The 26,862-nt window shown below is 35.9% G+C and overlaps 1 protein-coding gene across 1 annotated transcript in view; it reads right to left on the minus strand.

Moving 5' to 3' along the window:
* cacna1ea (calcium channel, voltage-dependent, R type, alpha 1E subunit a) overlaps positions 1-26,862 on the minus strand; it is a 127,716-nt gene that overhangs the window by 88,479 nt on the left and 12,375 nt on the right. Inside the window, 3 exon segments of the mRNA XM_016575602.1 lie at positions 2,455-2,594; positions 3,184-3,289; positions 17,974-18,240. Of these exon segments, the coding sequence (XP_016431088.1) occupies positions 2,455-2,594; positions 3,184-3,289; positions 17,974-18,240 (513 nt within the window).

The raw sequence follows: 26,862 nt of genomic DNA on the forward strand, positions 1-26,862 counted from the left end.
ATCATATATTTTGTGTTATTACAATAAGGCAACTTGTTCTAAATCATTGTTGCCTAACACAGTAGGTCATGCATACCACGTAATCTTAGAATAGTTACACCTTACTTATGAAATACTAACAGTATAAATATTTTTATTTTTCCAAGTCATTACCCCCTTATCCCCCAAATGTTTCACATTGTTTTCGTTTACCTACACTTAAGTACAGCTGTAAGTTATGCTCACGCGGAAAATTGCGGTCTATGTGTCATACATACCACGTAATTTCAGAATAGGTGCCCTTTAGTTATAAAATACTTACAGTATAAATGCTTTATAATTTTGCAGGTTATTACCCCCTTATTCCCCAAATGTTGCATATTGTTCCCTTATACCTACGAGTAGGTACTGTGGAGGTACTCTATAGTTACAAATAGGAACGCTGTAAATTCTGTTTAATTACGCGGTACATTGCGAGCTGTAATCTAAAGCGTTACCATCACTTTTTTATATGTAATTCTACCAGTAAAGCAGTGTTTCCTGCACCACTATTCAGCAGTGATACTTAATCTCATTTTAGCTTGTAGTCTGAATGTGATGAGAAAAGAAATGAACACAAAGATAATAATTATACAAAATGTCTTTCTATTCCATTGTCTGCACTAGCTGCTAACAAAAACATCATGCTGTATGACCATATAGACCAGTTAATGAACAAATGAATTTTATTTAGTGAATCAATCAAAAAAGATTTTTAAAAAACCCTGCAATCTCAGAGTTTATTGGTCTGAATCAGTCTAATGAATTAATGAAAAAAAATTATTGTTTTATTTAGAATATACATTACAAAAGTTAAAAAGTTTGGGGGTCAGTAAGATATTTTTTTGAATGTAATATTTTTGTTCAGCAACAATACATTAAACTGATCAAAAGTGACAATAAAATCTTTTGCATTTTTACCAAAAAAAAAAAAAACCACATAAAACGAAAATGTAAATAAAAACTATTCATCAAAGAAACCCTTTTTCTTGTGAGGAGCACATTAAATCAGCATATTAGAATGATTTCAGAAGGATCATGTGACACTGAACACTGGCGTAATGGCTGCTGAAAATTCAGCTTTACCATTACAGAAGTAAATTTTAAAACATATACAACATTTTCACATTCAAAACTTTTAAATAGTAATATTACTTCACAATATTACCACTATTTTCAATTAAATAAATGCAGCCTTGGTGACCATGAGAGATTTATTTAAAAAAAAAAACTTTTGCACAGAAGTGTAGGTACAGTACAGTATGACCAATTTAGAGCTGGGGAGCAAAACCAGAATTGTGTAGGAAACATGCTGAGGTCAAAGCAACGTATGGCATTTGTGTTGAGAAATTTCTTGATGTGAGTCATGTTAAAGAGTTTTTAGACTCTCAGTCATTAAATTAATTACACTTCAGCCAGTCTTAACCTTATGATTACAAGACCTCAATGCTGCTACCAATGCTGTCTCAAACATGATTATGTCTTGCTTCTGATGATTACTTCCCTTTATGATGTGTATAACCAACTTTGTCCTGACTTACAGGCACAGAGGTTTATATACATGGGTGTTTGTTGTGTTGTTATTGCTGTGTGTGCATGTCAGGTGTCAGTATACATCTTACGGGCGCATGAGAAATAGGGGTTGAGAGGCTAAAGTCTTTCTCAAATTTTCTTCCTCACTTAAACCAGACAAAGGTTTAATTAATAATGAAAGCGAGCTGAAATCATGTAAAATTCTCTAAGAAGCCCATCTCCCTTTGTACTTTAACACTATGACAGCGATTAATATTTCATATGTATCGTTACGTTGCACTGTGTATGTGTGTGTCTGCTTTTTTCTTTCCTTCTCTTTCTTCTTTCTCTTTTAGATAGCTGTCCTCTCTGAAAAACAGATGAAGAACATAACGGTACTGAGCAAAATGGCTTCTGCCCTTAAGGCTTCTAAATTGTGGTTTACTCTGTAAATGAAAGCTGCAGCAGCCTTTCCCTTGAGGAGAGCACTTTTTGACACTGTTGTTTTGACAGCGCTAATGCAATATCTGTTCTTGCCAATGGAGTGTTTTCAAGGTGCTGTTCATTTCTCCACTCAGTCTAGTCTGAAAGTTAACACTCTCCCTAGATGATTCAATCAAGCAGAGTTTAATGAAGTAAAATGAGGCAAAAGTCCAGCGTATTTCAGCAAATCTACAGCCTTATGTTGTGCAACATCTCACCAATGCAGAATGTTGACCGCAAGGAAACACTCTCCTATTCTACAATGCAAAATACAGGGAAACGATCAAAAGGTTCAGCTGACTAACTCTGATCTGCAAGTAAAGGTGTAATAAAACCATACACTGAAATTCAAAACCAATGAAAATGCCTGACCCTGATCTGGAAAGGTTTAAAATCAGCAAACCCAGCATCACTCAGAAGATAGTAGCACTTGTCACTCACCCACTTAGGACGACAATGAAGTCCATGACGTTCCAGCCATTCCTCAGGTACGAGCCCTTGTGGAATACAAATCCCAAGGCAATGATTTTTATTCCGGCTTCAAAACAAAACATTCCTATAAAGTAGGGCTCTGTTTTCTCCTGAAAAAAGAGAATGGATTGGGTGTGAGACAACAGAAACTACCTATATAAAAGAGAGAAAAAACCCTAGAACTCAAAATTGCCCTAAAAATGCCATCTTGGTAGGGTGCTCATTAGATTTTGAATGTTCTATTCAACAAATCTATTATTAAGATCTTAGTTTTAATTGAGGTTTTATTTAGTGAGGTAAGATTTCCACTACTTGTGTCTGTTTAAACAACCACTTCTCAGAAATATGTCACAGAGGTAAAACATTAGAGAAACATTCTTTGAATGGGAATAATTAGCTTGTGGTGAGTGATTCACTGGTGGAAACTACTGAATAAAGTTGTCAAGAACAAAGAATATGAGGAAGGAAAGAATATGACCGCACAAGAGAGAAGTGTTGTGCTACATTTAGAGGATAACTGTGTTCTCTAGACTGATCCAGAATAGTAGGTTTTCTAATTACACAAATTTCTAGAACTGCATCTATAAGTAGATAACTAGGCCAAAATGATTCATTTATAACAAATGATTTGGATAAACAACTTTTAGCAATGCTTCATGTGTGGTTTATGTATATTTAAGTGGGTAGGCATGTTCTCACAAGTCTTTTTGACATGGGTGTCTTGTCCTCTCCAGGCAGGTGTTGCTCCAAGGCCAGGACAATGCAGTTGGCGATAATGGTGGCCAGGATCATGTATTCAAACGGAGTTGAGGAGGAAGGTTAAGGAAGAGTACATACTTAAGACAGATTGTGCGATTGATGTTTGGTCATTGGTGTACCAATTAACATGAGATCACACTCTGTTACTGTGCTCACCTTGAAAAGCACATACTTTAAAAAAACACAAACACAGCACATATTTAAGTAAATAAAAACTTTTCACTTCACGTCATTAATCATACAAACCATAAAAACAATTAAACTATTAAATTGTTAAAATCCTAGTTCCTAATTTTCTTAAGTCTTATAGTACATTATCAAAACAGCCTATAGAGTTTGGAACCTGTTTGACTTACTCATTTAAAAAGTCGAAAGAATGATTCCCTCACAAATCTGACAAACTGAACCACTATGGATTTAAAAAAAAAAATCTATACTCACTATAGACATTTTCATAATATTTCAAGGGTTTTCATGGTGGTGGGACCCCTAGAGTGTGTTTCAGTGTGCACGTGTAAAAGATGAGCTCTCTCCCTCCCTCACACACAAACACACAGCCAATGAGTGCATGAAGACTATTGCCTTGTCCTGTCAAACAAAGAGAGCAGCAGTTCACAAGATGTTCTCAGGAACCCTGGTGGTTGTGAGTTCACAGTCAGCCACTGATTTGCATGTGTACAGAAAAATGTTGGATTTTGCAATGTAGGCACCTGCCAATTTCTGCCAGTGTGTGTGGGGACGAAAAACAGTACATAAAAGATGTAGGCCTACTGCTTTGCAAATCTGCTTAGGACAGAGAAGATAGAGAGAGTTCAGTACAAATAGAACAGGCAGCTGGAGGACAGACCTCTGGGGAAGTCTTTCTCTCTTCTGTGCCTTTCTTTCCCTCAGTTTGTGTTAATTAAATTAAGCCCAGACTTTGCTGGGTTCTTGTTCTAGTAGCATAATGCTAGTGTCAACATGTTGGCATTGGCATAAACAATAAATTCAACATATGTTTTGGTAAAATAGACAGTGTATGTTAAGGTTATTTATATGAATGAATAAAAGAATGTGATAAATACAAAGAGGAACATTTCAAAAGTAACAATGTTCTAAATAGGCTGTATAATCTTCAAAAAGAAAGTATCTTGTGCACATGCTCTGTGCGTGTTTAATACTTTTAATAAATAATTTTTTTAAATGCAAAAAGTGACCTTTTTCCCATAGTAAAGCTATTAATCTAAAATGAATCAGACATCCCTCCCTATGGTATTTTTTTATACGTTTTGCCTATAATTTTGCCATTTCACAAAGTATTTCTTTAAAAAAAATTGTTGCTGGTGCATCTCACCTTATTTACTTCTCAACAGTTAATTTGGAGTCACTTAATACACGGATACAGAGGCGTCATGCCCATTCAAAGTGAGGGGGTATGTGCCCCCTCAGATTTCTGAGCCAAGTGGATCTTGAATTCAGCTTCCAAAAGACAAAAAATAGCAGAATAGTATTTTTTATATTTGATACAATAACACCTGTGTGATTAGATCTTTCAGTGCGGCACAGCATCAGCTGCTAAATTTAAATCTGCGTTCGCGCTTTGGCTGGCGCTGAACCAGAGACAAGACGCGTTTGTACAGCGCTGCATTATAACCAATCACACACGATTCTGTTGAGAGAGTGCCTGAACTCTTGCTAGACTGAATGAAAATGTTCTTTGTTAATGTAAATGTTCTTTGCTCTCTGTAAAATTAAAGTGTTATAATTAGTAACTTACAATATTGTTATTAAATTCACATTAAATACAAAGTCAGTCGAATTAAAAATATTTTATTGCATGACACCCATATCTGGTACTTAAGTAAAAAGTCGGGTTTTTATGTGTAGTTAATAGATTACACTATTAGTCTACTTTGCCCATCACTATTTATTGATCAAATAACAATCTATAACGGTGCAAAATGCATTTACTTACACATATTTGAGAATCGAGATATTTCCTGATATAGTTTACATGTTTGGAAATATTTCGAATAAAAAGGAAAAAATAAATAAATAAAACATAAGCCTACACCAGTTATACTGCTATCGTATAACTGATATAGACCCCCCACCCCCTCAAAAATCATGAGTGCATGACGCCCAAATAAGGGCACAAGAGGGAGAAACCACAACAAACAGTCCAATGGGGGTGTGACACTCCCCTGCACGGATACATTATTTTAGCTTTTATAAGTAAGTAAAGCTTTATTTATATAGCACATTTTAAAACAGTGTTTACAAAATGCTTTACAGGATAGAAAATGTACAATTCACAATAACAAACAGTTTTAAATTTCAGTTACTGTGCGCATGAAGAACAATTCATAGTGCTCTCTACTCCATGATCTGACAGACACCCGGCAACGTTAACATGCTTTAGAAACAGCACTAAACTGCAGCAAGATAAAGTCATTTTTTGCAAAACCACCAATCTTTATCTACAGATCAAGTATAATAATAGGAACAGTGAATCATCTTGGATAGATTTTTATCGTCTTGACTGTCGTAACCAAACGCGACATGCAGTTTGAATGCTGAATGGAGGATGACAGACAGCCGCAGCGGAGAGAAGAGTTTATGAGAACTTGAATTTAACGACTTAAATATTCATCTGTACCTATGGAACGCTCTCAGAACACTTGAAATATAGTGCAAGGAAACTTTATGGTGCTTTATAATGATTTTGTGCCTTTCGTGGGGCTTAACAATAACACAGAATAGTATACGCACAATATCGGATTTGGATCAGTCTCGTCTGACCGATACCCCGATCCGGCAGAAAATGCCAGTATCGGAGCGATACCGATACTGAATATCGGATCGGCGCACCCCTAAATTAAACTTGAAAAATAAGCTTTTCTTGCAGATCTCATTGCATTATTTAACATTTTCAGATGAGTCTTATAGATGTCATGGTGAACTGTAAGCTTTGTGCGCTTCCATTGCCTTTTTGCCCTCCTGGAGTCTCTCTTAATTTTACATTGGGTGTACTATTTCTCCATCGGGTTTTAATTGTCCCAGAGACAGTCTTTGTTCAGGTGCAACAGAGTCGATAAATTTGGACAGCCTGAGACTAAAATTCATAAGTGTCTACTGAGGGGGAAGTGAGAGGAGGGAGAGATGACATGAGCTCCATGAAGGTCGTGGAAGAATCAGCAGAGAGATAGCGCTTACTGACAGTTCTCTTATCACTCACAGTGTTGGTACATACTGCAATCTCACATAAGACACAATAATGGTCAGATATGGCAACATCAACAATCTGTGTGTGGCTGAAAGTTAGGCCACATGAGATTACCAGGTTGAGTGTGTGACCATGTTTGTGTGTGGGGCCAGTTACATGCTGAATAAGGCCAAATGAGTTTAGTAACTCTGTGAAATTAACAGTTGATAGATCCGAAATTACATCCATATGGATATTAAAGTCACCAGTGATTAAGACATATTCAAAATCAGTTAAAATCTTAGAAAGCAGTTCTCCAAAATCATCAAGAAAGCCTTTGTTGAGTCTAGGAGGATGATATAGAACTAATAAAATAATAGACTGTTCACTCTTCAGGTGCACTGCAAGGTATTCAAATGTTTCAAAATCTCCCAGTGAAATATATTGACAGCACAAAGTATTGCGGAACAGGTAGGCAACCCCACCACCCTTCTTATTAAGTCTGGGGACACTGAAATATCTAAAACCTGGTGGAGATGTTTCATTTAGGACAAAATTATGATTACTGTCAAGCGATGTTTCTGTCAGGAAGATGATGTCCAGCTTATGGTTTTCAATAATTTGGCTAATTACAAAAGACTTATTTGTTAATGACCTTACATTTAGAATAGCAGATTTAACAGAATGTGACATGATTCTGTGTACGATTCACCCTAATTAGATTACTTGTTTAAGTTTTAAATTTAAGAACCTCTTTTGTCTTTTTGACCATGCCACCAAGTATTGCAAATGACAGGAATATTCTGAAAAGCAGCACGGTTACCTACATGTCAGACACACTCACTGTGAAGGACCCCTGTAGGTGTAGCAAAAGAAGCAAAAGAGTTTGAGAGGAACATAGAAAGAGAGAAAGAGAGACAACATTGCAATCTGAGAAAGAGCAATAGAGAGACAGAGAGAGCGAATGGTATCCGTGGCAACAGGCTCTCTCCTCTCTGCCATAAGTCAGTACTCAGAGTTAATGTGGTCTCTGAGCCATCAGTGTTCTCTACATGCTGCTGAATGCATTCGTACAATCAATACTGACTACATAAACATCCTTTCAATGCATCCACCATGATACACAATACTCAATATTTCTTCAGATCAACTCTTAATAAGTTCAGGAAGCTGGGCAATACTGAATAGCCCAGCCACAGCATCAGACAGGTATCGCCATTACCTTTAGTGACTTTATCAGAAAACACTTTCTCTTCCAAGCTCTCTCAGTCTATTTCTACATTTTACTGGAATATATTTCAAAATAACAGTGCAAGTAGTGGCAATGGAATGTGATACAGTTCAAAGTGCTTTTCAATGAGCAAAAAGAATGAATTGCATTTCAATCCAATGAAAGCTTGGAGCATGAGAGAGACAAAGTGATTAGGAGAGATACAGTGACAAGAATAAATGCATGGAAATAGAGAGTGAGAGACATAAAATGATGATATTCATAACATCACAAACATTACTCTAACACTGTGTTCTAACTAGACATGACGCGATAAAGTCATAACCAATAAAGACTGCTTTTTGTCCAAACTAGCTGTGACAAGCAACCAACAAAAACAGTTTGTTTAGTTTCTATTTCTGCATCATTATACCATGAAGCCCACAGTAAACTCTCATTGGCTCCAAATCCTGCTCTACATTTTTCAATGTTTTTTAAAAAGATTTACTTATTACAATTTAAAATAACTGCTTTCTATTTTAAGATAGCGTGTGTGTGATATGAAGTTTAATATTTAAAAAATGCTATTTATTCCTGTGATGGCAAAACTGAATCTTCAGCAACAATTACGCTGACCTTCAGTGTCACATGAACTTTGGAAGTCATTCCAATATGCTGATTTGGTGCTCAAGAAGCATTTTGCAAACTTTCTTTCTTTAAAATAATAAGCAAAATGCAAACTTGCTTTCTTTACAATAATAAGACTAGGAACTAGGGCTGTGTATCACCAGCAAAGTCACGATACGATACATATCACGATACAGAGCCCACGATACGATACATATCACGATACAGGACTGCACTGAATTTCACCTCAGCAGAATTGAGTAAAACAGCTGTTTATTAAACACTGCATGACGATACATCGTCGTATCGATGTATCGAATACAGCACTACTAGGAACATTATTTAGGAAAGCAAATAGGGTTAATTTGATTTAACTTTAAAACTCTCATTCCTAAGGCGGTTTTCCAAACCTGATTAAGGCAAATGAAGAGATCCTTAAACCGCACCCCCCACCCCCACCCCACCCAACACATCCTCTGTCTCTCCCTCTCCTATTTACTGGAGGGAGGCATAGGACCAATTGACAGGATCAATTATTGAGTAAGCATGGGCACAGTGGGGTACTTCCTCCCTCAGCCACACAGTGGGGATCAGAGGGGCGTGACCCCACAGCCAAACTGGCCCACTTCAGGAACTGAGATGCCAAATAATGACATCACCTGATGATCTCCTTCTCATGTGCGTCACTAACAGAGGCAACAGCATGTGCTTCCACCCTTCCTCGACATTCACTGCCTACACACACACCCTAACAAACATGTTCTTCCCTAATGACTCCATCTGTAAGTTTTCCAATCCACCAAATGACTGCATTTCTCTGCAGACAGATCTCTGTCCTTCCGCCCAGCACTACATCAGCCTGAGCTCAAATCACACGTCGAGCGGCACTTCAAACAAAGCCTTCCTAAATTACCGCTCTCACACACAGATTGTCGATGCTGCACCACACAGGGCTCGTGAACATGCTGTTTTTGCAAACCGGTGTGACCTTTGGTTATGCCACAGGCTTCTGTGTGTGTGCATGTTTGTGTGTACATATGAGGAGAGGTATGTTTTTTTTGTTTTTTTTTTACAAATTCGCTATCTATTATGATTTCATTTACAATAGACAAATACAATTCAAAATGTAATTATAAAAATGATATTTATTTTATTAAATATAAAAATTCAGATTAAAATATATATTTTTCCCCCTAATTATAGTCCATATTGCAACAGAACATTTTGTTGCTTAGTTTTTATTCCTGTTGCTTAGTTTTTATTCCTGATGTGCAACCCTGCCCAATTTTATTTCATTGGTCCAAAACCTCATAACTGTACATAAAACATTAAATATCTTCTGATTGGTTGTTAACATCACCTTCTGCAGTATCTTTGCTTTCGGTGCAGACGACAGACAAATCACTTGTTGATGGAAACTTGCCGTGTCGCACCTGGTTAAGACACATTGGTTGCCATGTCAGCAACCAATGTATCCACTGCATAAAAAAGGATAAATACATAAATGTAATTAAAAATCTATTAAAAATTCACTAATGATATAACACAAATCCATATTAACAAGCTTAAGCTTCAATAATCCTTTTGAAAAGCCACTCATTTCAGAAATATTTCAGGAGTCTACAATTAAAACTTGCTACTCTGATAAAATCCCATGATGTATCACATTAGTAAATCTAAAAAAGTAAAGTTCATTATTAGAAATAAACAAGATTAGCAAAATTGGGCAGCGTCCAATACTACTACATGCAAATGCTGACTGTTCCTCCCATACAAATGTACACTATGTGGAAGACGTACATCTAAATTGGAGCAAGATGGGCTTTTTTAAATTATGTTTGACTCATGGAGATTCATCTTTCTTTTTGTCAGAGCTAATGCTTTTTTTTTTTTTTTTCAGAGGAGCAAACACCAAATAAGAGATTCAATGTAACCTTGTGGAAACCATAACAACATAAACAGTAGCATCCTGATGACATCTTGACTGACGACATCAGAAAAACATTCAAAAAGGTCTTGACAGACTAACATGGGAGTTAGTTTGCCCTTGGCAAGGTCACAATGTCTTTGTTTGACAGCGAAATGTACCTAGAAAAGTCTTATTCAACAGCTGTTCCCTACATTGTTTGGCCGCATTATAATTATGAGACATGGCAGGAGGTAATACTTTTCCTTATCTGCCACAGCTGTCATACAGTGCAATCCGATGCAGCTGATGCAAAAAGAACCACCCATTTAGGATGCTTGCAACAGAAATGCATACAGTATGTGGGTTAGACATATGAACCTTAAGCTTTGCAGTCTCATTCATACATTAATGTACATTACATTGTATTTCAAAATACATGTTGCATTACATGTATTTCAAACAAAATCATGCACAGTGGCCAGTCACACATTCAGAAATGGAGAAAGTTTACAAAAAAGAAAGCTTACAAATATGCCAGAAGAAGAGATTTTCCAAAACCTAGTGAACTGTCTACATATGCAGCTACCTTCTAAGGCAGAATCCTAAACTAGGGATGATGCACAATATTATCGGAACGTTATCAGAATCGGCCAATAATGGCTTAAAATGTAAACATCGGCATCGGACCGATATGAAAAATTATGCCGATATGCCTTGCCGATAAAACAAATAACTTGCATGGTGAAAAATCCTGAAAAATCCGTCCTAGATTAGTTACGCTGTTGTGGATCACTGCATTCAATTTGAGAATACAAGTACAGAATGACGCGTTCGGTGTGTGATAGTGTCAACAGTCACTAGCGCGTGCAGCAGCGGCAGCCTCCCCTATGTCCTAATGCCCGTCTAGTAAGGCCTTTTATTAATTTAGGGGCGCTATTGGCCTACTTGTAATAAAATTAAGGGTAAAATTAGAGTTGGGGTACTCGTACTCGGACTCGAGTCTGGTCTCGAGTACAGTTTTTTAAAGGACTCGGACTTGTCACAGACTCGGATGCATTTTTACACGGACTTGACTGGGACTTAGTGTTGTTTTTGGCGGCCTGTTTTAATTTTAGTTTTAGTCTAGTCTTTGTGTGAAACTGTCATTTTAGTTTTTATTAGTTTTAGTCACGTTCATACTCTTTTTAGTATAGTCAAGTTTTAGTCAACTAAAAGTCTGAGCATTTTAGTCTAGTTTTAGTCGACGAAAACTGATGACATTTAGTCTAGTTTTAGTCAATGAAAATTGTATTTTAGTTACATTATCACGAAAGTGATATTCAGTATTTGCATGTGTTTTTAAGTCTTATCCAGCAATTGAAAGCCGACGGGTTTCTGTGCTCACACACCGAAAGCGCACTCACAGAACGCACCTCTCAGTCAGCGTGCGAATGCAGAGTTCTTTCGCTTAAGTTCTCTTAAGTTCTGTTATTGCTACACACTTGCACGAAAAGTTATGTCAAAATGCCCGTCTTGGAGACGATTCATGTAAATGCAGTCGGTTTTGTCTTAAGTGAACTTGAACAGTTGGGAGAAATACAGATGTGTCAGCGTAAACAGCGTAAACCTGCAGCCGTCGACTGCGTCATAAATGTTAATCAAACAAAAGGAGAAAACCACTCACTGCTCTTGACTGAATCACTTATTAACTTTAATAAGAATAATCTATATTTAATGTATACAGTGAAGATTATTTTTAATTTATTACTTCATGAAATGTCTGTTGTAGGCTATTTCTAGAAGCCTTTACTAGGCTACTATCTGAAAAACTTTAAACAACTATTTAATTTGTATTTTTGAGTAATATATTTATTTATCATTTAGCTTGTAAGTAATACTTGGAGTGTTTACTTGCCTTCAGTAAGCTTGAGAATGTTTTATTACATTAGTTTATTATTTTTTGCTTTTGTATTAGTGGCAGTTTCTAGCTTCAAAGAAAAATCTTTTTTCTAACATATTTGCGGCAATAGTTTTTATGGGTCCAAAATCACCTTGGGTGTGCATTATTTTCTAATAATTTAATAGCCCGTCATCAACTATTCCTTACATAATGTAATTTATTGTAATTAATGTAACTATAAATGCATTCAAAAATAAAACAGGTGTGAGTTGGCTGTGACTTATGGAAAGTATATGTAGGGCTTTTATACACAGAGTGTGCTATTGTACAGACTAGGTTTATCCCTCACAGCCTAATTTTCATTATATATATATATTCAAATGAATCATGAAAACTTAAATACAAAGAGCTCTAAAAGATTTTCAGAATTTTTACAACTCTTTTGCTTTTGTTTAGACCATCTACAAATGTTAAATCTTCAAATAAAATGTTAAGGTTACCATTGCATCTGTCTGAGAAAAAAAAATGCAGTGAGTGATTTGTAGTTGATTTATAGTTATTTTCAAAGCTTTCAATGTACTCTCATTATAAAATAACTTCATTATTGTTTCTAATTCTAACAAGTAAGTTTTTGTTAAAAACTAACCAAAATTAAAATGAATTGGTTTATAATCTCTGCACAGGAGAGACTTGGTGTTGTTTCCAAACAAAAGGAAATGTATTGGTATCAGCTATTATCCTAAACATCATGAAACTTCTTAAGCGAGTGATTTGGAACACCTATATACAGTAGGCAACATCTATGCACGCCACACAAAAAGACACTTGACTTACTATACAACTGATCTCAATAGATTTGGGCAACAACATGTTTCTAATCTTATAGTGCAAAGTCTAATAATTATAAAAATACACACACACACACACACACACACACACAAGTAAAATAATTAATTTTTATTCAACAGAACTATCTTTACTCAACTATCACAATTTCGATAGAGTATGCTGCTAAACTAATCACGCAATACTCTATTAAGCATAAAAAATATATTATGTTTTTCTTCTCTCAGCTTACATTACTCTTTATTTTATTTGAACTAATTCGATATTTGTTTTAGTTTTTTACACTCTAGTTTGTTGTGATTCTTCTATACTGTATGTTTCTGTTTGTTAAAGGGGTCATCGGATGCCCATTTTCCACAAGATGATATGATTCTTTAGGGTCTTAATGAAAAGTCTGTAACATAGTTTGGTTAAAATTTCTCAATGGTAGTGTAAAACAACACCTTTTTTACCCTGTCAAATACACCGTTGTTCACAGCGAGCCGTTTCGGTGCCCTGTCAAAAACAGCTCTGTCTACAGCACGCTGTTTTATTGCATTCCGCTTTAAATGCTAATGAGATCTGCTCGCCCCGCCCCTCTCTTCCGAGCCACTCTCTGAGAGACGGTAAACTTTAGCCACATTCATCATAAAGCTCGCTAACTAGCACATTATTAGGAAAGGCGACACACAGACAGGCATCTGAGATCGGCTCGATTTGAGAAAGGGGACATGATTTAACGAGATAAAAAAAATAAAACACTGGGTGGATCTTTATCATTATAGGGTGGTTGTGTACACACACTGCCAACACACATTTCAGTTCAAACAACTTGTAAAAGTGCATGTAGCATTATATAACCCCTGACACCGTGATCAAAACAAGGTACCTTAAGAGGCAGCATAATTAAGACGCCTACCTTTTAGAACAGTTTTTAACTCAGTGCCACGCTTATGATATTTTAAAAATGTTCCCTCTGTTTGCTGGGTTTTGGAACAAAACTCTTATAAGCTATTCCTCACACGAGTGTGAGCAGCTCTAAAGTGATTAAAAAAACTGGCAACTTGTTACCATTGGCTATTAATGTCTCCAAATCCAAAACATAATGAGTCTACAACATATATTTAATTACACTGTTGATCTTTTCTTGTAATACACTTGAGTATCACTCCCATAGGGATGTAGTTTGCTCCTTTCTCTGAGGATCAGACTCTTGCATTTATTTTGGGGCAATGCCAAGTCATTACAACACCATTAGCAGAGCCTCCGTCTCTTCAGTCCCCTGAAGCTCTCATTCTAAGAGCGAGAGATGTGTGACCATATGCTTAAAATCTGCCTAAAGTGATCGCAGACACTGACACTTGCATTATGTCGCAAGTGGGCAATTAGGTACACAAGAGAGCCAAGACCAGATAGATGCTATAATTGAATTTACCATGAAGGCACACACACACAGTCACGCTGTCACAAATAAAAGAGGGAAAGCACAAAGACGTATCAATCAACACAGACAAGCACATTTCCATTATATCACCAGCCTCATTCGCTCTTTCTTCATCATTAGGTTGCTGAGCTTTTAACATTAAGCATGTTACTGTCTCACAACAGGCATCAATAAACAACGAAACCTTTTGTCACATGATTGCAGCATGTGCCCGCTCTAATTTCATCCCTTCTTCGTGACACTCAAAACAACAGGAATGACATTCAACACAAGGCAAGAACTAGAGTCAGCTGAAAGCAGGGAAACACATACTGTACACTGACACGTTATCGTCTCTCTTCTTTGGAAATGACACCTCTGTGTAAAGCTCAGATTGGTTCACACTTTAAAGCCCTCGCCTGCATAGTGAGATGTTTCTCTTTTTAGCATGCATACTCATTTGGCATTTAGACGTTTGTTTTTAGATGTGAGGAAATAGCTGCTTTTCTGATTTCAAATTTAACATCAAATGTTACTGAAAGAGAGCTTTTTAAAACATAAACAAACAAATAATCATAATGCTATATTTTTGGCTGTTAAAAGGGTAAGTTGGCAAATTTTCAACCAGCTTTGTATTTTTGCTATGTCAGTAGTATATGTAAATGAACAATGTGTACTCTTTCTCCATGTTACATGCATCCAGATATCCTCATTTATTTGTCACCAAAAGTCTGCCAGATGACACAAAACACATAAACCAATAAAATTTTGACAGCTCCAGAGCTCTTGTTAAAACTAGAGATCAAATTTCCGCATTTTTGTATTCCCGCCCACAGACAACTGGATAAGCAGATGGGTGGCACAAAAAAGTGCAAAAGTGCATTATGGGTGTTGAAGTTTTTAGCAAAGGTGAATGAATGCTACAGCCCATTTTCTTCACTAGAATATGGGAATAACTTTTATTGCACCTTCTGATCACACTGCAAAAAAGTGATACTCTTCTTCAGTATTTTTCTTGTTTTCCAGTGCAAATGCTTGAAGATTCTTAAATCAAGACCCATTTACATAAGCAAATTAAATAAGATAATGAGTCTTGTTTTCTGTGAAATTGATAAAAGGAAGTTATGATTAAACCAAGAACAAATTCCATACCCCATTGACAGATAATTGCTCTTCTTTTAAGCATAAACTTACTTAATTTTGATACATTTTTCAGAAAACAAGACTTACTATCTTCATTTTGCAACTCAAGTAAATGTATCTTGATTTAAGGATGTTTAGATATTTGTATTGGAAAACAAGACAAAAATACTGAGGAATATATTACTTTCTTTTAGCAATGCATGCAACATTTAATATCATGAATTTGTAAGGCCTTAATTTATGGAAGGGCTAATTAAGACTTTTTAAGACCCACAGAAGTGGTTGTGTACACACACTGCCAACACACATTTCAGTTCACAAAGCTTGTAAAAGTGCATGTCACATTCGATGACCCCTTTAACAAAAAAAAAAAAAACATTGGGTAACAAAACTATTTTTTATTTGAAGTTAAATGTATTTATAATCAATATTTCTCTCACCTTGGAATCTCACAGAGTTTCTTACAATGCATTATGGGATTGCCTTGTAAGTGAAGGATATATGCAATGGAAACGTCTCGGTTACGTATGTAACCCTCGTTCCCTGAAGGAGGGAACGGAGACGTCACGTCGGATGACCGACGAATTGGGATCTCGCTTAGAGTTCAGAAAACAAGACTTACTATCTTCATTTTGCAACTCAAGTAAATGTATCTTGATTTAAGGATGTTTAGATATTTGTATTGGAAAACAAGACAAAAATACTGAGGAATATATTACTTTCTTTTAGCAATGCATGCAACATTTAATATCATGAATTTGTAAGGCCTTAATTTATGGAAGGGCTAATTAAGACTTTTTAAGACCCACAGAAACCCTGTAATATCTACATAAGTATATACTGTGCTCCACCTGACAATGGCTGTCAAAAAACACTCTTACTTTCCCTAAAATGACTTTAAAACTCAAACACTAATGCTTTAAACCAGCAAACTCTGGATTACAAAAATAACTGGATTACAGCAAGGCTTTTACTTCTTTACAGTTAGTCACTGAGCTCTGCCTGATTTACGTAAATGCTAAGCCACACAGTCATGTCTGGACAGTCTGCTGTGGCATTAAAAAAAGGGCAAATGAAAAAAACAACAATTGTTCCAGTAGTGCGCACCTGTGACAACTATAGTCGACGGGCTTATCATCTCCTGTCACTGACTCATCTTATTTGCATCATAGAGAAGGCTTTTTTTAATCACAACATGGCACTTTGAAGTCTGTAATCAATGACATGCAAACCCAAACACCTCCTGTAGGGATTATGTGGTAGATCTCTCCTCCCTCTCCTGACAAAATCATCAACGATTGTTTATGTCTCTTCATCATTAGGAACCATCCTGACAGGGCATTAATTACAAAGAGAGCTCACAACAAAACATAAACCTCATCATCAATAAAAGTGTCTAATCACAGATTGGAATTTGGAATGCTAAAACATGTTTTTCTTAACCCTGAATTATAAAGCCCTGCCTCTGATATATTACTTTTTTCTGAGTTTGAAAACATAGTGGAACGTTCACTGTCTCTGTCCATGGTCCTGAAAGCAAGTCAGTACAATGAATTATGTAGTGCATAACACCGGGAAGTGTATTTTGAAATTTTCCATGCGTTTACAAACAGAATACATAAATTTTTACTTTTGTGCCATTACCAGGTCAATGAGTACAATCTCATGCACAAGCCTGTAAGCAGATCTTGCACATGCAAATCACTATGTTAGTGAGTCAGTGAGAAAGATCAGGGATGATTAAAAAATAAATCTTAAAAAAAAATTAATCATGCTTCAAATTCTTAGAAATGTAATATTTGTATTGAAAAAATATATTCTAATAATATATTATTATTATTATTACAATTATCTACAAAAATTCAATTTAATGACTAAAAACTAGTCTAGTAGTGTTGAAGGCATGTGAGTATGCAAAAAAAAAACGTTTTAATGACTGGCAGAAATCGTATCTTTAAATTATCAATAATATTTTTAAACAACAAAAACTGCTTTGTTTTTCTTTTTCACTTACTTTTATGCAATACTCAGACAGTTATATATTTCTGACTTTAAGCCCCACAAAAATATCAAACTGTATTCAAAGAGTCATTATTTGTATGAATTACATTTTGAATATATATTTCTGACTAACTTATAGATCTGTCATTTTTTTATAAATGCATTTTATGAATTATACATTTTATGAACATGCAATTCATACAAAAGAAAGACTTGAATACACCTGTTGTATGATAAACATACATTTTTTTTATTAATATAGTCTTTTTTGTGAGTCTTTAAGTCCTACAACACTATAACAAAAACTCTTGAACTCAAATTAAGGTAGATATTGAGGGGACTGTAACAAATTTAACCTCTAAGTTTGATTTCGAGTAAACAATTTTGAGTTTCAGATCAGCAGAAATGAACACAGGAGTTGCATATGCTTATGTAAATACGTGTTGACAACGCATTTGCATGTGCTGTCAACACCGAGCGTGTGTTTTTAGGGGGCAGGGCGTGTTTTACCGTTTTGACAAAAGGATATGGCCATTCTATGATCTTTTTAGCATACTTCCTAACGATGTTGTCCTCTCCAAAGATGAAGAGCGATCTGTTGACGGTGAAGCAGTTCTGTCGGACCGGGATGGGGTTGTACAGGGCCATGGTTCGGGCTCGTTGCGCTTTGGTCTGTTTGAAGGCTGGTGAAACTCCACCTGTGGATACCGCCGGTGCATCCCGGTTCCGACTGCGCTCCGAACCCCCATCCCCGGCTCCCAGCAGACCGGGAACATCGTCTCCGAAGCGAGCCATTCTGTGTGGAGCAAAAACAGAGAAATCTAAGCCCCTTTGTAAACAGGTGCAAAAAAAGTACGTTTACTTCCACACATTGAACTGCAAATAATCATCCAAACTGCAAGAGTTTCCCTGCTATGACAAACGACGAGTTATTAAACGACCGTTAAATCCTCCAATCACGCGCAACACGTAGCTTACTCCAACAGACATCCCTACAAACGCCAAAACACCAAAAGTAACATTACCTGAAAGAAAAATGGGGAATAAAACCGTTTATAATCCGAATATCCAGTCGTACATCCCATGAAGATGTTCTTTTTAGCAGGAAGAGAGCAAACTCTTTTCTGAGGAACCGTAGAAATCAGCTCCCATTTTCAGTACACCGTGGTAAAACTAAAAAGCCATCGTTTTTGAATCTCCCCGGGTCTGTTTTGAACTCCTTCGTCACTCTTCCATCTCACTTACTTAATTTAAATGTTTTTGTGTCTTTTTTAGTCTTTCCACGCGTCAGCGACAGTGTTCAACAAGCTCCATCTTCACTGTGTGCGCTGTGAGGCGCGGATGTGGTTTGTTTAAGATTGGCACGCGCGCCTGGCCACCCCTCACCACAGCGCGAATGTGTCTGAGCGCGAACTGCCTCTCCAACCGACACTCAGTGCGCAAATTCATCTGAAAGCAAGACAAAAAATCTTTATAGACATGCAAATATGATTTGAATAGGTTACTTTGGTTTTCTTCAACACTAGGTTACAATAGCGTCAATATTAACGTACATTTTGTCAATCAACGAGCGATTAAAAAAGGGAGTTGAAAGCATTTTCCTCTCATTTTTACATACACTTTTCATCAAAAGTTTAAACTGTTCACTACGTAACATATCTTAAAAACGCCTTCTCGTTGAGGACTTTCTTTCATGTAGTTCCTTCTCAGAAAGCACATAAAAAGTTAGCTTGAGAATTTATTTTCTTAACAAAGGCCTACGTGAACTAGGCTATTCTAGTGCAAAATAGAAAGAAAGAAAGAAAGAAAGAAAAACATCATAAAAAAGCAATAACTTGCTCCGTCTCTGAAACAAGTTCCTTTCCCGATGACGTCACTACGCCCTTTTATTTTTCAACCGCTCTCCTTCAATAAAATATAAATAAAAGTCCCTCCTGAATGTTTCAGTGTGAAGTTTATTTACACGTCAAATAAAGAAAACCCCAGAATGTTTGAGGAATATCCATTTCAAGCATTGTAACATCTTTTTCACTTATAACAGACACCTGTACCAAGTGTAAGCGTTTCTATTCTGGGAGCATCTGAGCTTGTTCAGTTGACTTTGAGCTCAGAGATAATTGGTGTTTAAAAGTCACTCTTCCAGTGCCTGTGCAAGATCTACTGACAGGCTTGTTGCTAGAGAATGTACTTGTTGGCCTGGTAACGACACAAATTGTCACAAATAAACAAGACATGACATGATCAGTGGAACAATGCTGTCAGAGTTCAGAGATATTTGTGCAGGAGTAATGCAGTGTGCATTTGTCTTTAAAGCACCCAGAACTAAGCCTTGTACGCTCCTGAAACATGGCACATCATTATTTGAAAACAATGTATATTCCAAGTTTCTGTCCTTTGTTGTCATACAAGCGTTTCTGTAAATTACCCATAGAACAGAGTTTAACATTTAACATCTCTTTTTTCCCATATTGTGCCATCAAAATAATACTTTGTAAAAGATACAGCTGAATTTTACATTTCGTTAAAGAGGCAATAAAAACACCAATAAAGGTTATTACCACTTCCTTCCCAATTGGGCCATTAAAAAAAAGAAGACGAAGAAGAAAGAAAGAGCTAATTCTAATTTTAAGAATTACAGCACCTCTACCTCACCACAGAAAAAAACTGCACAGAGAATCGAAGAAACCAAGTAATAACCTAAACTTATAGCAAATAACCGCACACAACAAATGTAAGGCGAGACAGTGAGGCATTCCATGATGTCACTTAATCTGCTTAAAATTAATGAGCATAACAGTTTAAGAGCACGAAAGGACCTGCTAATAATAGTCAACTGTAAAAAGAGGGAAAAAATGGATGCAGCTAATAAAAATGATGATGGAAATTGCAATAGTCCAATGACCCAGTAAATCATTCCAGAATCCAGATTGAGGTTATTATTGCAAAACAGCACAAAAAGATGAATGAAAAGACATTTCTCCTCTCTCTCCCTCAAAAGTGAATAGAAACAAATGATTTAGGAAGCACAGATGATGAGCAGAGGGGGCAAATGTAAAATACAGTTTGATGACTCTGATGATCTTCAATAGCCTTTAGGGTGTGCCTGTGTGGAACACTGTGATTTTTTTTGTTGTTGCCCCAATTACAGATACAGTACATCTGGGTAGTGTACACTTATATCAGTTGAGATGACTAGGTGAAGTAGTACACTTAAGTAGATGCTCTATATTGAGGTCTACTATAAATAAAACAGCAAATACGCACACACTGAGCTGCCAGTGTCCATCCTCAATGGCCAATTACTCACAGAATGCGAAAGTACAATTGTGCTCCATGCAGGCGATGGAAAAAAAAGAGTGTATGTGTGTGTGTGCAAGGGTGACAGAATGAGAGAAAGTGTGTCAGAGAGAGAGAAAGACAATGGTAGAAAGAAAGAAGCAGGGAGGAAGTACTGTAGCATATGCATTCATCAGATGTCAACATGTTTTCATTATATTCTGTTGAATAAGCCTTATGGAAAGCATGGGAGTGGTCAGAGCCTGACTGTGCTGACAGAGGAACTGTTGCTCTGTTCCAAAACCTAGCCATAGTCACCATAGCTGCGTTCTCGGCTTTTCCATAGGCTTCTTAATTACATTGCCTCTTAAGATAAATATCTTAAGATAAGCATCAAATGCATTGTTCACAGAGAGTGCAGTCCCAGAATGCATTGCACAGAGCTCAGTTAAAATAAATAAATAAATAAATCTATATGGCAGACATTATAAACATATTTCATTTTATATTGAAAAAAATATATATATATATAAAAAGTTTCATATGATGGAATTTGTTTGTGCTATGTGTTTTATGCTTACTAGAGAATCACACCATTACATGTAGGTTAGCAACATGTCCAAGTCAAACTCTACTGAAATCATTTCACATTTTCATTTAGTTTAACTTGATTTACTAAAATAAATAAAACTGAAATAAAAATTAATAAAAACTATATAGACATTTAAAAACAACAAAAACGAATAAAAATGACAAAAACAACAAAATTACTAAAACTTTAACAAAAATTAACATGAGAGCTCAAAATATAAAAATAAAATCTAATTCAAAATAATAACGAAACTAAAATAACATCTCAATGTTACTAAAATAATACTTATATAAATAAAATCACATATATAGCTTAAATTTATTTTTATTGTTTTATTAAATTTTTCCATTTGACTTAAGCTCCGTAAGTTGCCAAGAGACTTCTTTTACAGCAATTGAGAGGAAAAGCAAAGAAAATGTGAATTTTGCCTCTCCCCATGTCTTTAAAAACTCCGAGGATATTTTGAGGAGATTCCCCCTTCTATGTAAAGCGCTTTGAGTGCCCAGAAAAGCGCTATATAAATGTAAGGAATTATTATTATAATTTTCATCATACTGTGCTTGTTTGTTTACTCATTCAATATTCACTACATAGTGAAGCCTTATATATGAGTAAAAGGAGTTCAGACGTAGCTGTAGACATTATAAACAACTAAACAGATTTGAGTCAGATATGACAAAAAAACTGCCTGTTTGTTGCTGTTTTCCAAAGACAGGGTGATACAAAAAAAAACGACTGATTCCCACAGCCTTTCGCAAGCCATTTCATTTCATAAACTTGATCAGAAAATAAATCATTTATAATATGTAATGTCTAGACTAGTAATTGTCTCTCTGTGTTTGTCTTTCTCTCTCCCTCCTCCTACTTCTGTCCAATGGGTCTGTGTTTGATCACAGAAAACACAATTAATTTGACAGTTCTAGTAGTACCTCAATCCAAGGTAAATCAGCAGACCCTGGTCTCTCTGTTTAAGTTTTGTATTTTTTTCCCCAACTAATTAAAAGCTTACCAAGAGGCATGAAACTACGAGACATCTCCGCTCCCACATAATATAGTGTCCTTGTCATCCTAATAGTGGTCTCCATGGTGACTGTACACCGTTGAATTTCTAATTTGTTCCTCCCGTTGTTGGCTGCACAATGTTCACTCAACAAAAAGACACCTTTCACAGCTGTGATCTTATATGTACACCCACTGTCACATTCAGAGACACGCTGTATATATGCTACAGACAATCCAAACGTCCAACCTGCAGGATTTACATGCTCATTTACAATGCAACTTTCAACTGAAATATACCACCGATGACAATATATCTAGATTGCGAATCATCCTTCCAGACCAAACACAAATTCTTACAGGGATAGTTTACTGGTTATATCTTACAAGTATACAACACAACTTCAGTCTGCATGTTGGTAATTATTATGGCAAAAAAATCCATTATTAGTCCATAATCCATATTAACGCTTCCTCCGGTGAAAAAAATGTATTCACTCACATCAAAATCCACTGACATAATTTTCACTGGAGAATGAAGCAATATTATGGATAGAGGAAGTGTATTTTAGCCTGAAGCGATGGTTTGAAGTTAAAAACATCTTAAAAACATCTTACTGATGAATTTGTTTCTTACAAACACACAGCTTTTCACTTCACAAGATGTTAATTGATTGACTGGAATCGTGTGGATTATTGTGATGTGTTTATCAGCTGTTTGGACTCTCATTCTGACGGCACCCATTCACTGCAGAGGACCTATAGTGAAGTAACACTAAATTTCTCCAAATCTGTTCCGATGAAGAAACTCATCTACATTTTGGATTTGGGGTGTATTCCTTTAAAAAGGGCAGAGTTTTCATTTCTTTTATAGTACAAATGGACAACGTGGATAGTTAATCCATTATATATTTGTCTTCAACGACAAATTGCCTTCTGTTTTTAGTAGTTCAACTCAATTGGAATTTGAAATGAGAGGCTGCAAAATAAGAAACACACCTTGAGTGCCACTAACCAGAAGTTTTCTTATCATTTTTATTGCAACACCACATGTGTTTTATGGACTTAATTATCTTTCGTCTTTTTTATCAACAATAAATTTCACAAATTCGCTCTTTAAAGCCCCCTTGTTTCTTTTGGACGTCTTAAAATAAACTTGATCAGGTATCTGTAACACGTCTTCCAACATGTCATTTAAATTGGAGAAATACAGTTTCAGCAGGAAAAAAACACACCCTGTCCTGGACAATCTAGTGACAGTGACACATTTTCTCACATCTTGTTTCATGCATAATGAGCCTGGGTAGCATTTGAAATGATCGCCTTAGAAATGTCAAAGCCCAGACGAGAGGATCAGTGCAGTATCTCAACCAAGCCCTAATTCAAGCGATTTGGCTTGTGTTTTCTGTGCTCTGTTACCTAGCAACAGCCTCATCTTCTCCTCATCTCAACTGACTGGGCTGAAACCATAACTCAAGTTTATATAACTTTCATATTCAGAAAATAATCTCAGTTTTATTTTAGTGTACGACAACTGATTGTCAGTTGGAAGACAGCAGAAAAATCTGTAAAAATCTGTAAATGTGTTTGTTTTTGTGAGATATCTGAGTTTGAAGCTGCACAGTCTTGTTTATACCTTCCCATGCAGTGATTCAGAAATGTATAATTGCATAGGGCAACAGGAAGACTACGAACAACAACATGAAACAGGATATTTATTATTGTGAGTGCCGTGATCACACTACATCATCCTCAAACATATAATCATTTGAAGGGCTGATTACAGCCAAAACTGCTTTTCCTTGCACTGTGAATTTACAAACACATCAGATATAAAATAAGAATAGCCCATCCAAGCCCAGAGACACCTGTTACTCTTTGTAATGCGTGTGAAGTGTCAATGTCTATTAGTGTTGTAGTATACAGACACCTGGCTCCATCTAGTGGTAGCAGCTTGAAGCAACAGCGTAAAAGGAAATCCCAGTGAGAATAACAGTGTTATTTTAGTATTATTGTTTAGAATTAATTGATTAATTAATTAATGTTATTAAATTAGCTTTTATCTACATATTTTCAATTTTCATTTTAATTTTAGGTCATGTTTTAGTAATATATATATATTACACAATCTTTCAAATTAGCTTTAATTTCAGAGTGTATGAATTAGCTTTAATTAGTTTTAGTTTTAGTTGTAGTGCTTTAACTTAAACTTTATTTCAATTATTTATTTTCAACATTGCTTATTTTTTGTTTACATGTTTAAGTGTAAGTTTTCCATCTAATATTTATATTTCATTTTATTTCAGCTTTATTTTCATTTTTTTTAAACAGTTTTGGTTTAAGGTAACAATAACAACACTGGAGAGTAACAGTTGTATGGGATATTTCTGATTTTATTTATTCATTATTTATTGGAACTTTTACACCTTTGACAGCATCCATCCTAACTGACTGTCATAGAATGAAAAAGAGCAATTTGTAAATTCAACAAAATTTCTTGTTCCATGAAAAAAAATAATAATCATCAAATGGGTGAGAAATAAAATGACTGAACATTGGAGAGTCATGTGTAGTACATATCACAGTATATGACAATGATCATTCAGTAACATAGTACATATCAAAGTATCATTCTATTACCGTCTGGCATCCTCACTGTACCATGGTATATCCACAGTATGTTTTTGCAAGGATAATGTTTCTAATAAGATTTTTAAAAATGTCTCATTTCCAAAACAGAGACTCCTGAATCCTGGATTTCAGTCTAAAACCAGTAGCATCTCCTCTAGCCTGTCTAAAAAGCAAAGTAAGTAAATAAATTAATATTTGGATGATGCAAGACTAGTACATTTTAAAGAAACTTAGCATCAGAGAGCCATGAATGAATGAGGATTATTTATAACTGCTGGCTGCATACAAACAGGACTGTATATAAAACCTTATGTTGAAAAATTAAACAGCTAGCAAAAATCTGCAATTCTAACAAGCTCTAACAAGTGCACCAGACTTCCTGATCAATGCCATAGCACAGTTTTCCTATTTTTGAAATTAAATAATCCATCTCTATAAAGTACATTTTGCTGCTCTGAATATTAAAATGAAGTCAAATTAATGTTATTATTCATACTGGCATTTGGAGAGGAGATCAGAGCAGCATTGTAAATTACACTTCCTGTACAGTGGCCATTCAAAAGCTTCCCTCAGGAGACGTCCTGGCAGCGTTTGCCGGAGGTTTATAACCCATATGGCAGGGGAGGGTGGATGGCATGCCTGGCTCTCACCCCGCTGGCACAGACAAGGGCGTCAGAGATTCAGAGTAGGGACAGATGGGGCTGAGGATGAGGTGGAGGAAGATGGTAGTGTTGTGTATGTGAGATGTTAGTATTTGTCTGTGTGGTGTGTTGGTTTGAGCAGGGTTCAGTTACGGTCAGTATCTGAAAGTGAAGCATCGCTCCATGTGATCAAAGAGAGATTTTTGATTGTGACAATATAATAGACATTGCATGCAAAAAGTGCATGCAAATGTGTAAACAATCAATGTTAAAGGTCACAAATGTCCAATCACTGATACAGTTTCAGGCATCTAAAATCTATTTCTGCTATTTATTTATTTTGGTCTAATTTCCCAAAGGAGAATTAACTAAGTGTACTCTTAAAGGGATAGTTCACCCCAAAATATAAATTCTGTCATTATTTACTCACTTCAAATTGTTCCAAACCTGTATGAGTTTCTTTCTCTGTTGAGCACAAAAGAAGATATTTTAAAGAATGTTGGTAACCAAACAGTTGACGGTAGCCATTGACTTATGGAAAATCTTTAACCAAGGGATTTATTCACTCTATAGACTTTCATCAGGTTAAACACCACATTGAATTTAACACATGAAAATGAGGCTTTGAGAAACTTGCAGTCTTTACAATGGCACATACTGTACAAATCAGTATGTTGTTTAAAAACAGTCCAATCCACCGAATGCACTGTACGTCTGTCCCTTACAGACTCATTTTCATTCCTGTCAAAAATTAAATATGGGGCTTCCCTGACTACGGTACAGTGGCCGAGAAGTGCAAAGCAAATCACAATTCTGAAAACAAAATAACAAATTACAAACGCAAATGCAAGTCTAAAAAACAAAATAACAATTCAGAAAGCACAACAACAATTCAGAAAACATTATAACAAGTCAGAAAACACAATGAAACTAAACAGCTCCAGTGGTGCAGATGGATAAGTGCATGTCCTTGGCTTTTTGACGCGATCGACACGGGTTCGATCCCGCCTTTTGCTGAACTTTTTTTCCCTCCCTTTTCTTTCAGAATTGTGATTTGCTTTGCACTTCTCGGCCACCGTACTAAGGTCTATTGATAATAGGGCACAGCAGTGCTGCCCAATTTTTCAGCAGCCTTGGTTCTGAAAGCATTTTTTACATTTATTTTCTTCACAGGGATTTTTAAAAAAAACTTCAATAAAGAGTTATCAGCTGTATCAAATATTTTGCTTTTTGACATGATTTAATATTTGAAATAATATTTACATACATACACACACAC

Source organism: Sinocyclocheilus rhinocerous, unplaced genomic scaffold (genome assembly GCF_001515625.1).
Source record: "Sinocyclocheilus rhinocerous isolate Xijiao unplaced genomic scaffold, SAMN03320098_v1.1 scaffold1314, whole genome shotgun sequence".
Classification (NCBI taxonomy): Eukaryota; Metazoa; Chordata; class Actinopteri; order Cypriniformes; family Cyprinidae; genus Sinocyclocheilus; species Sinocyclocheilus rhinocerous.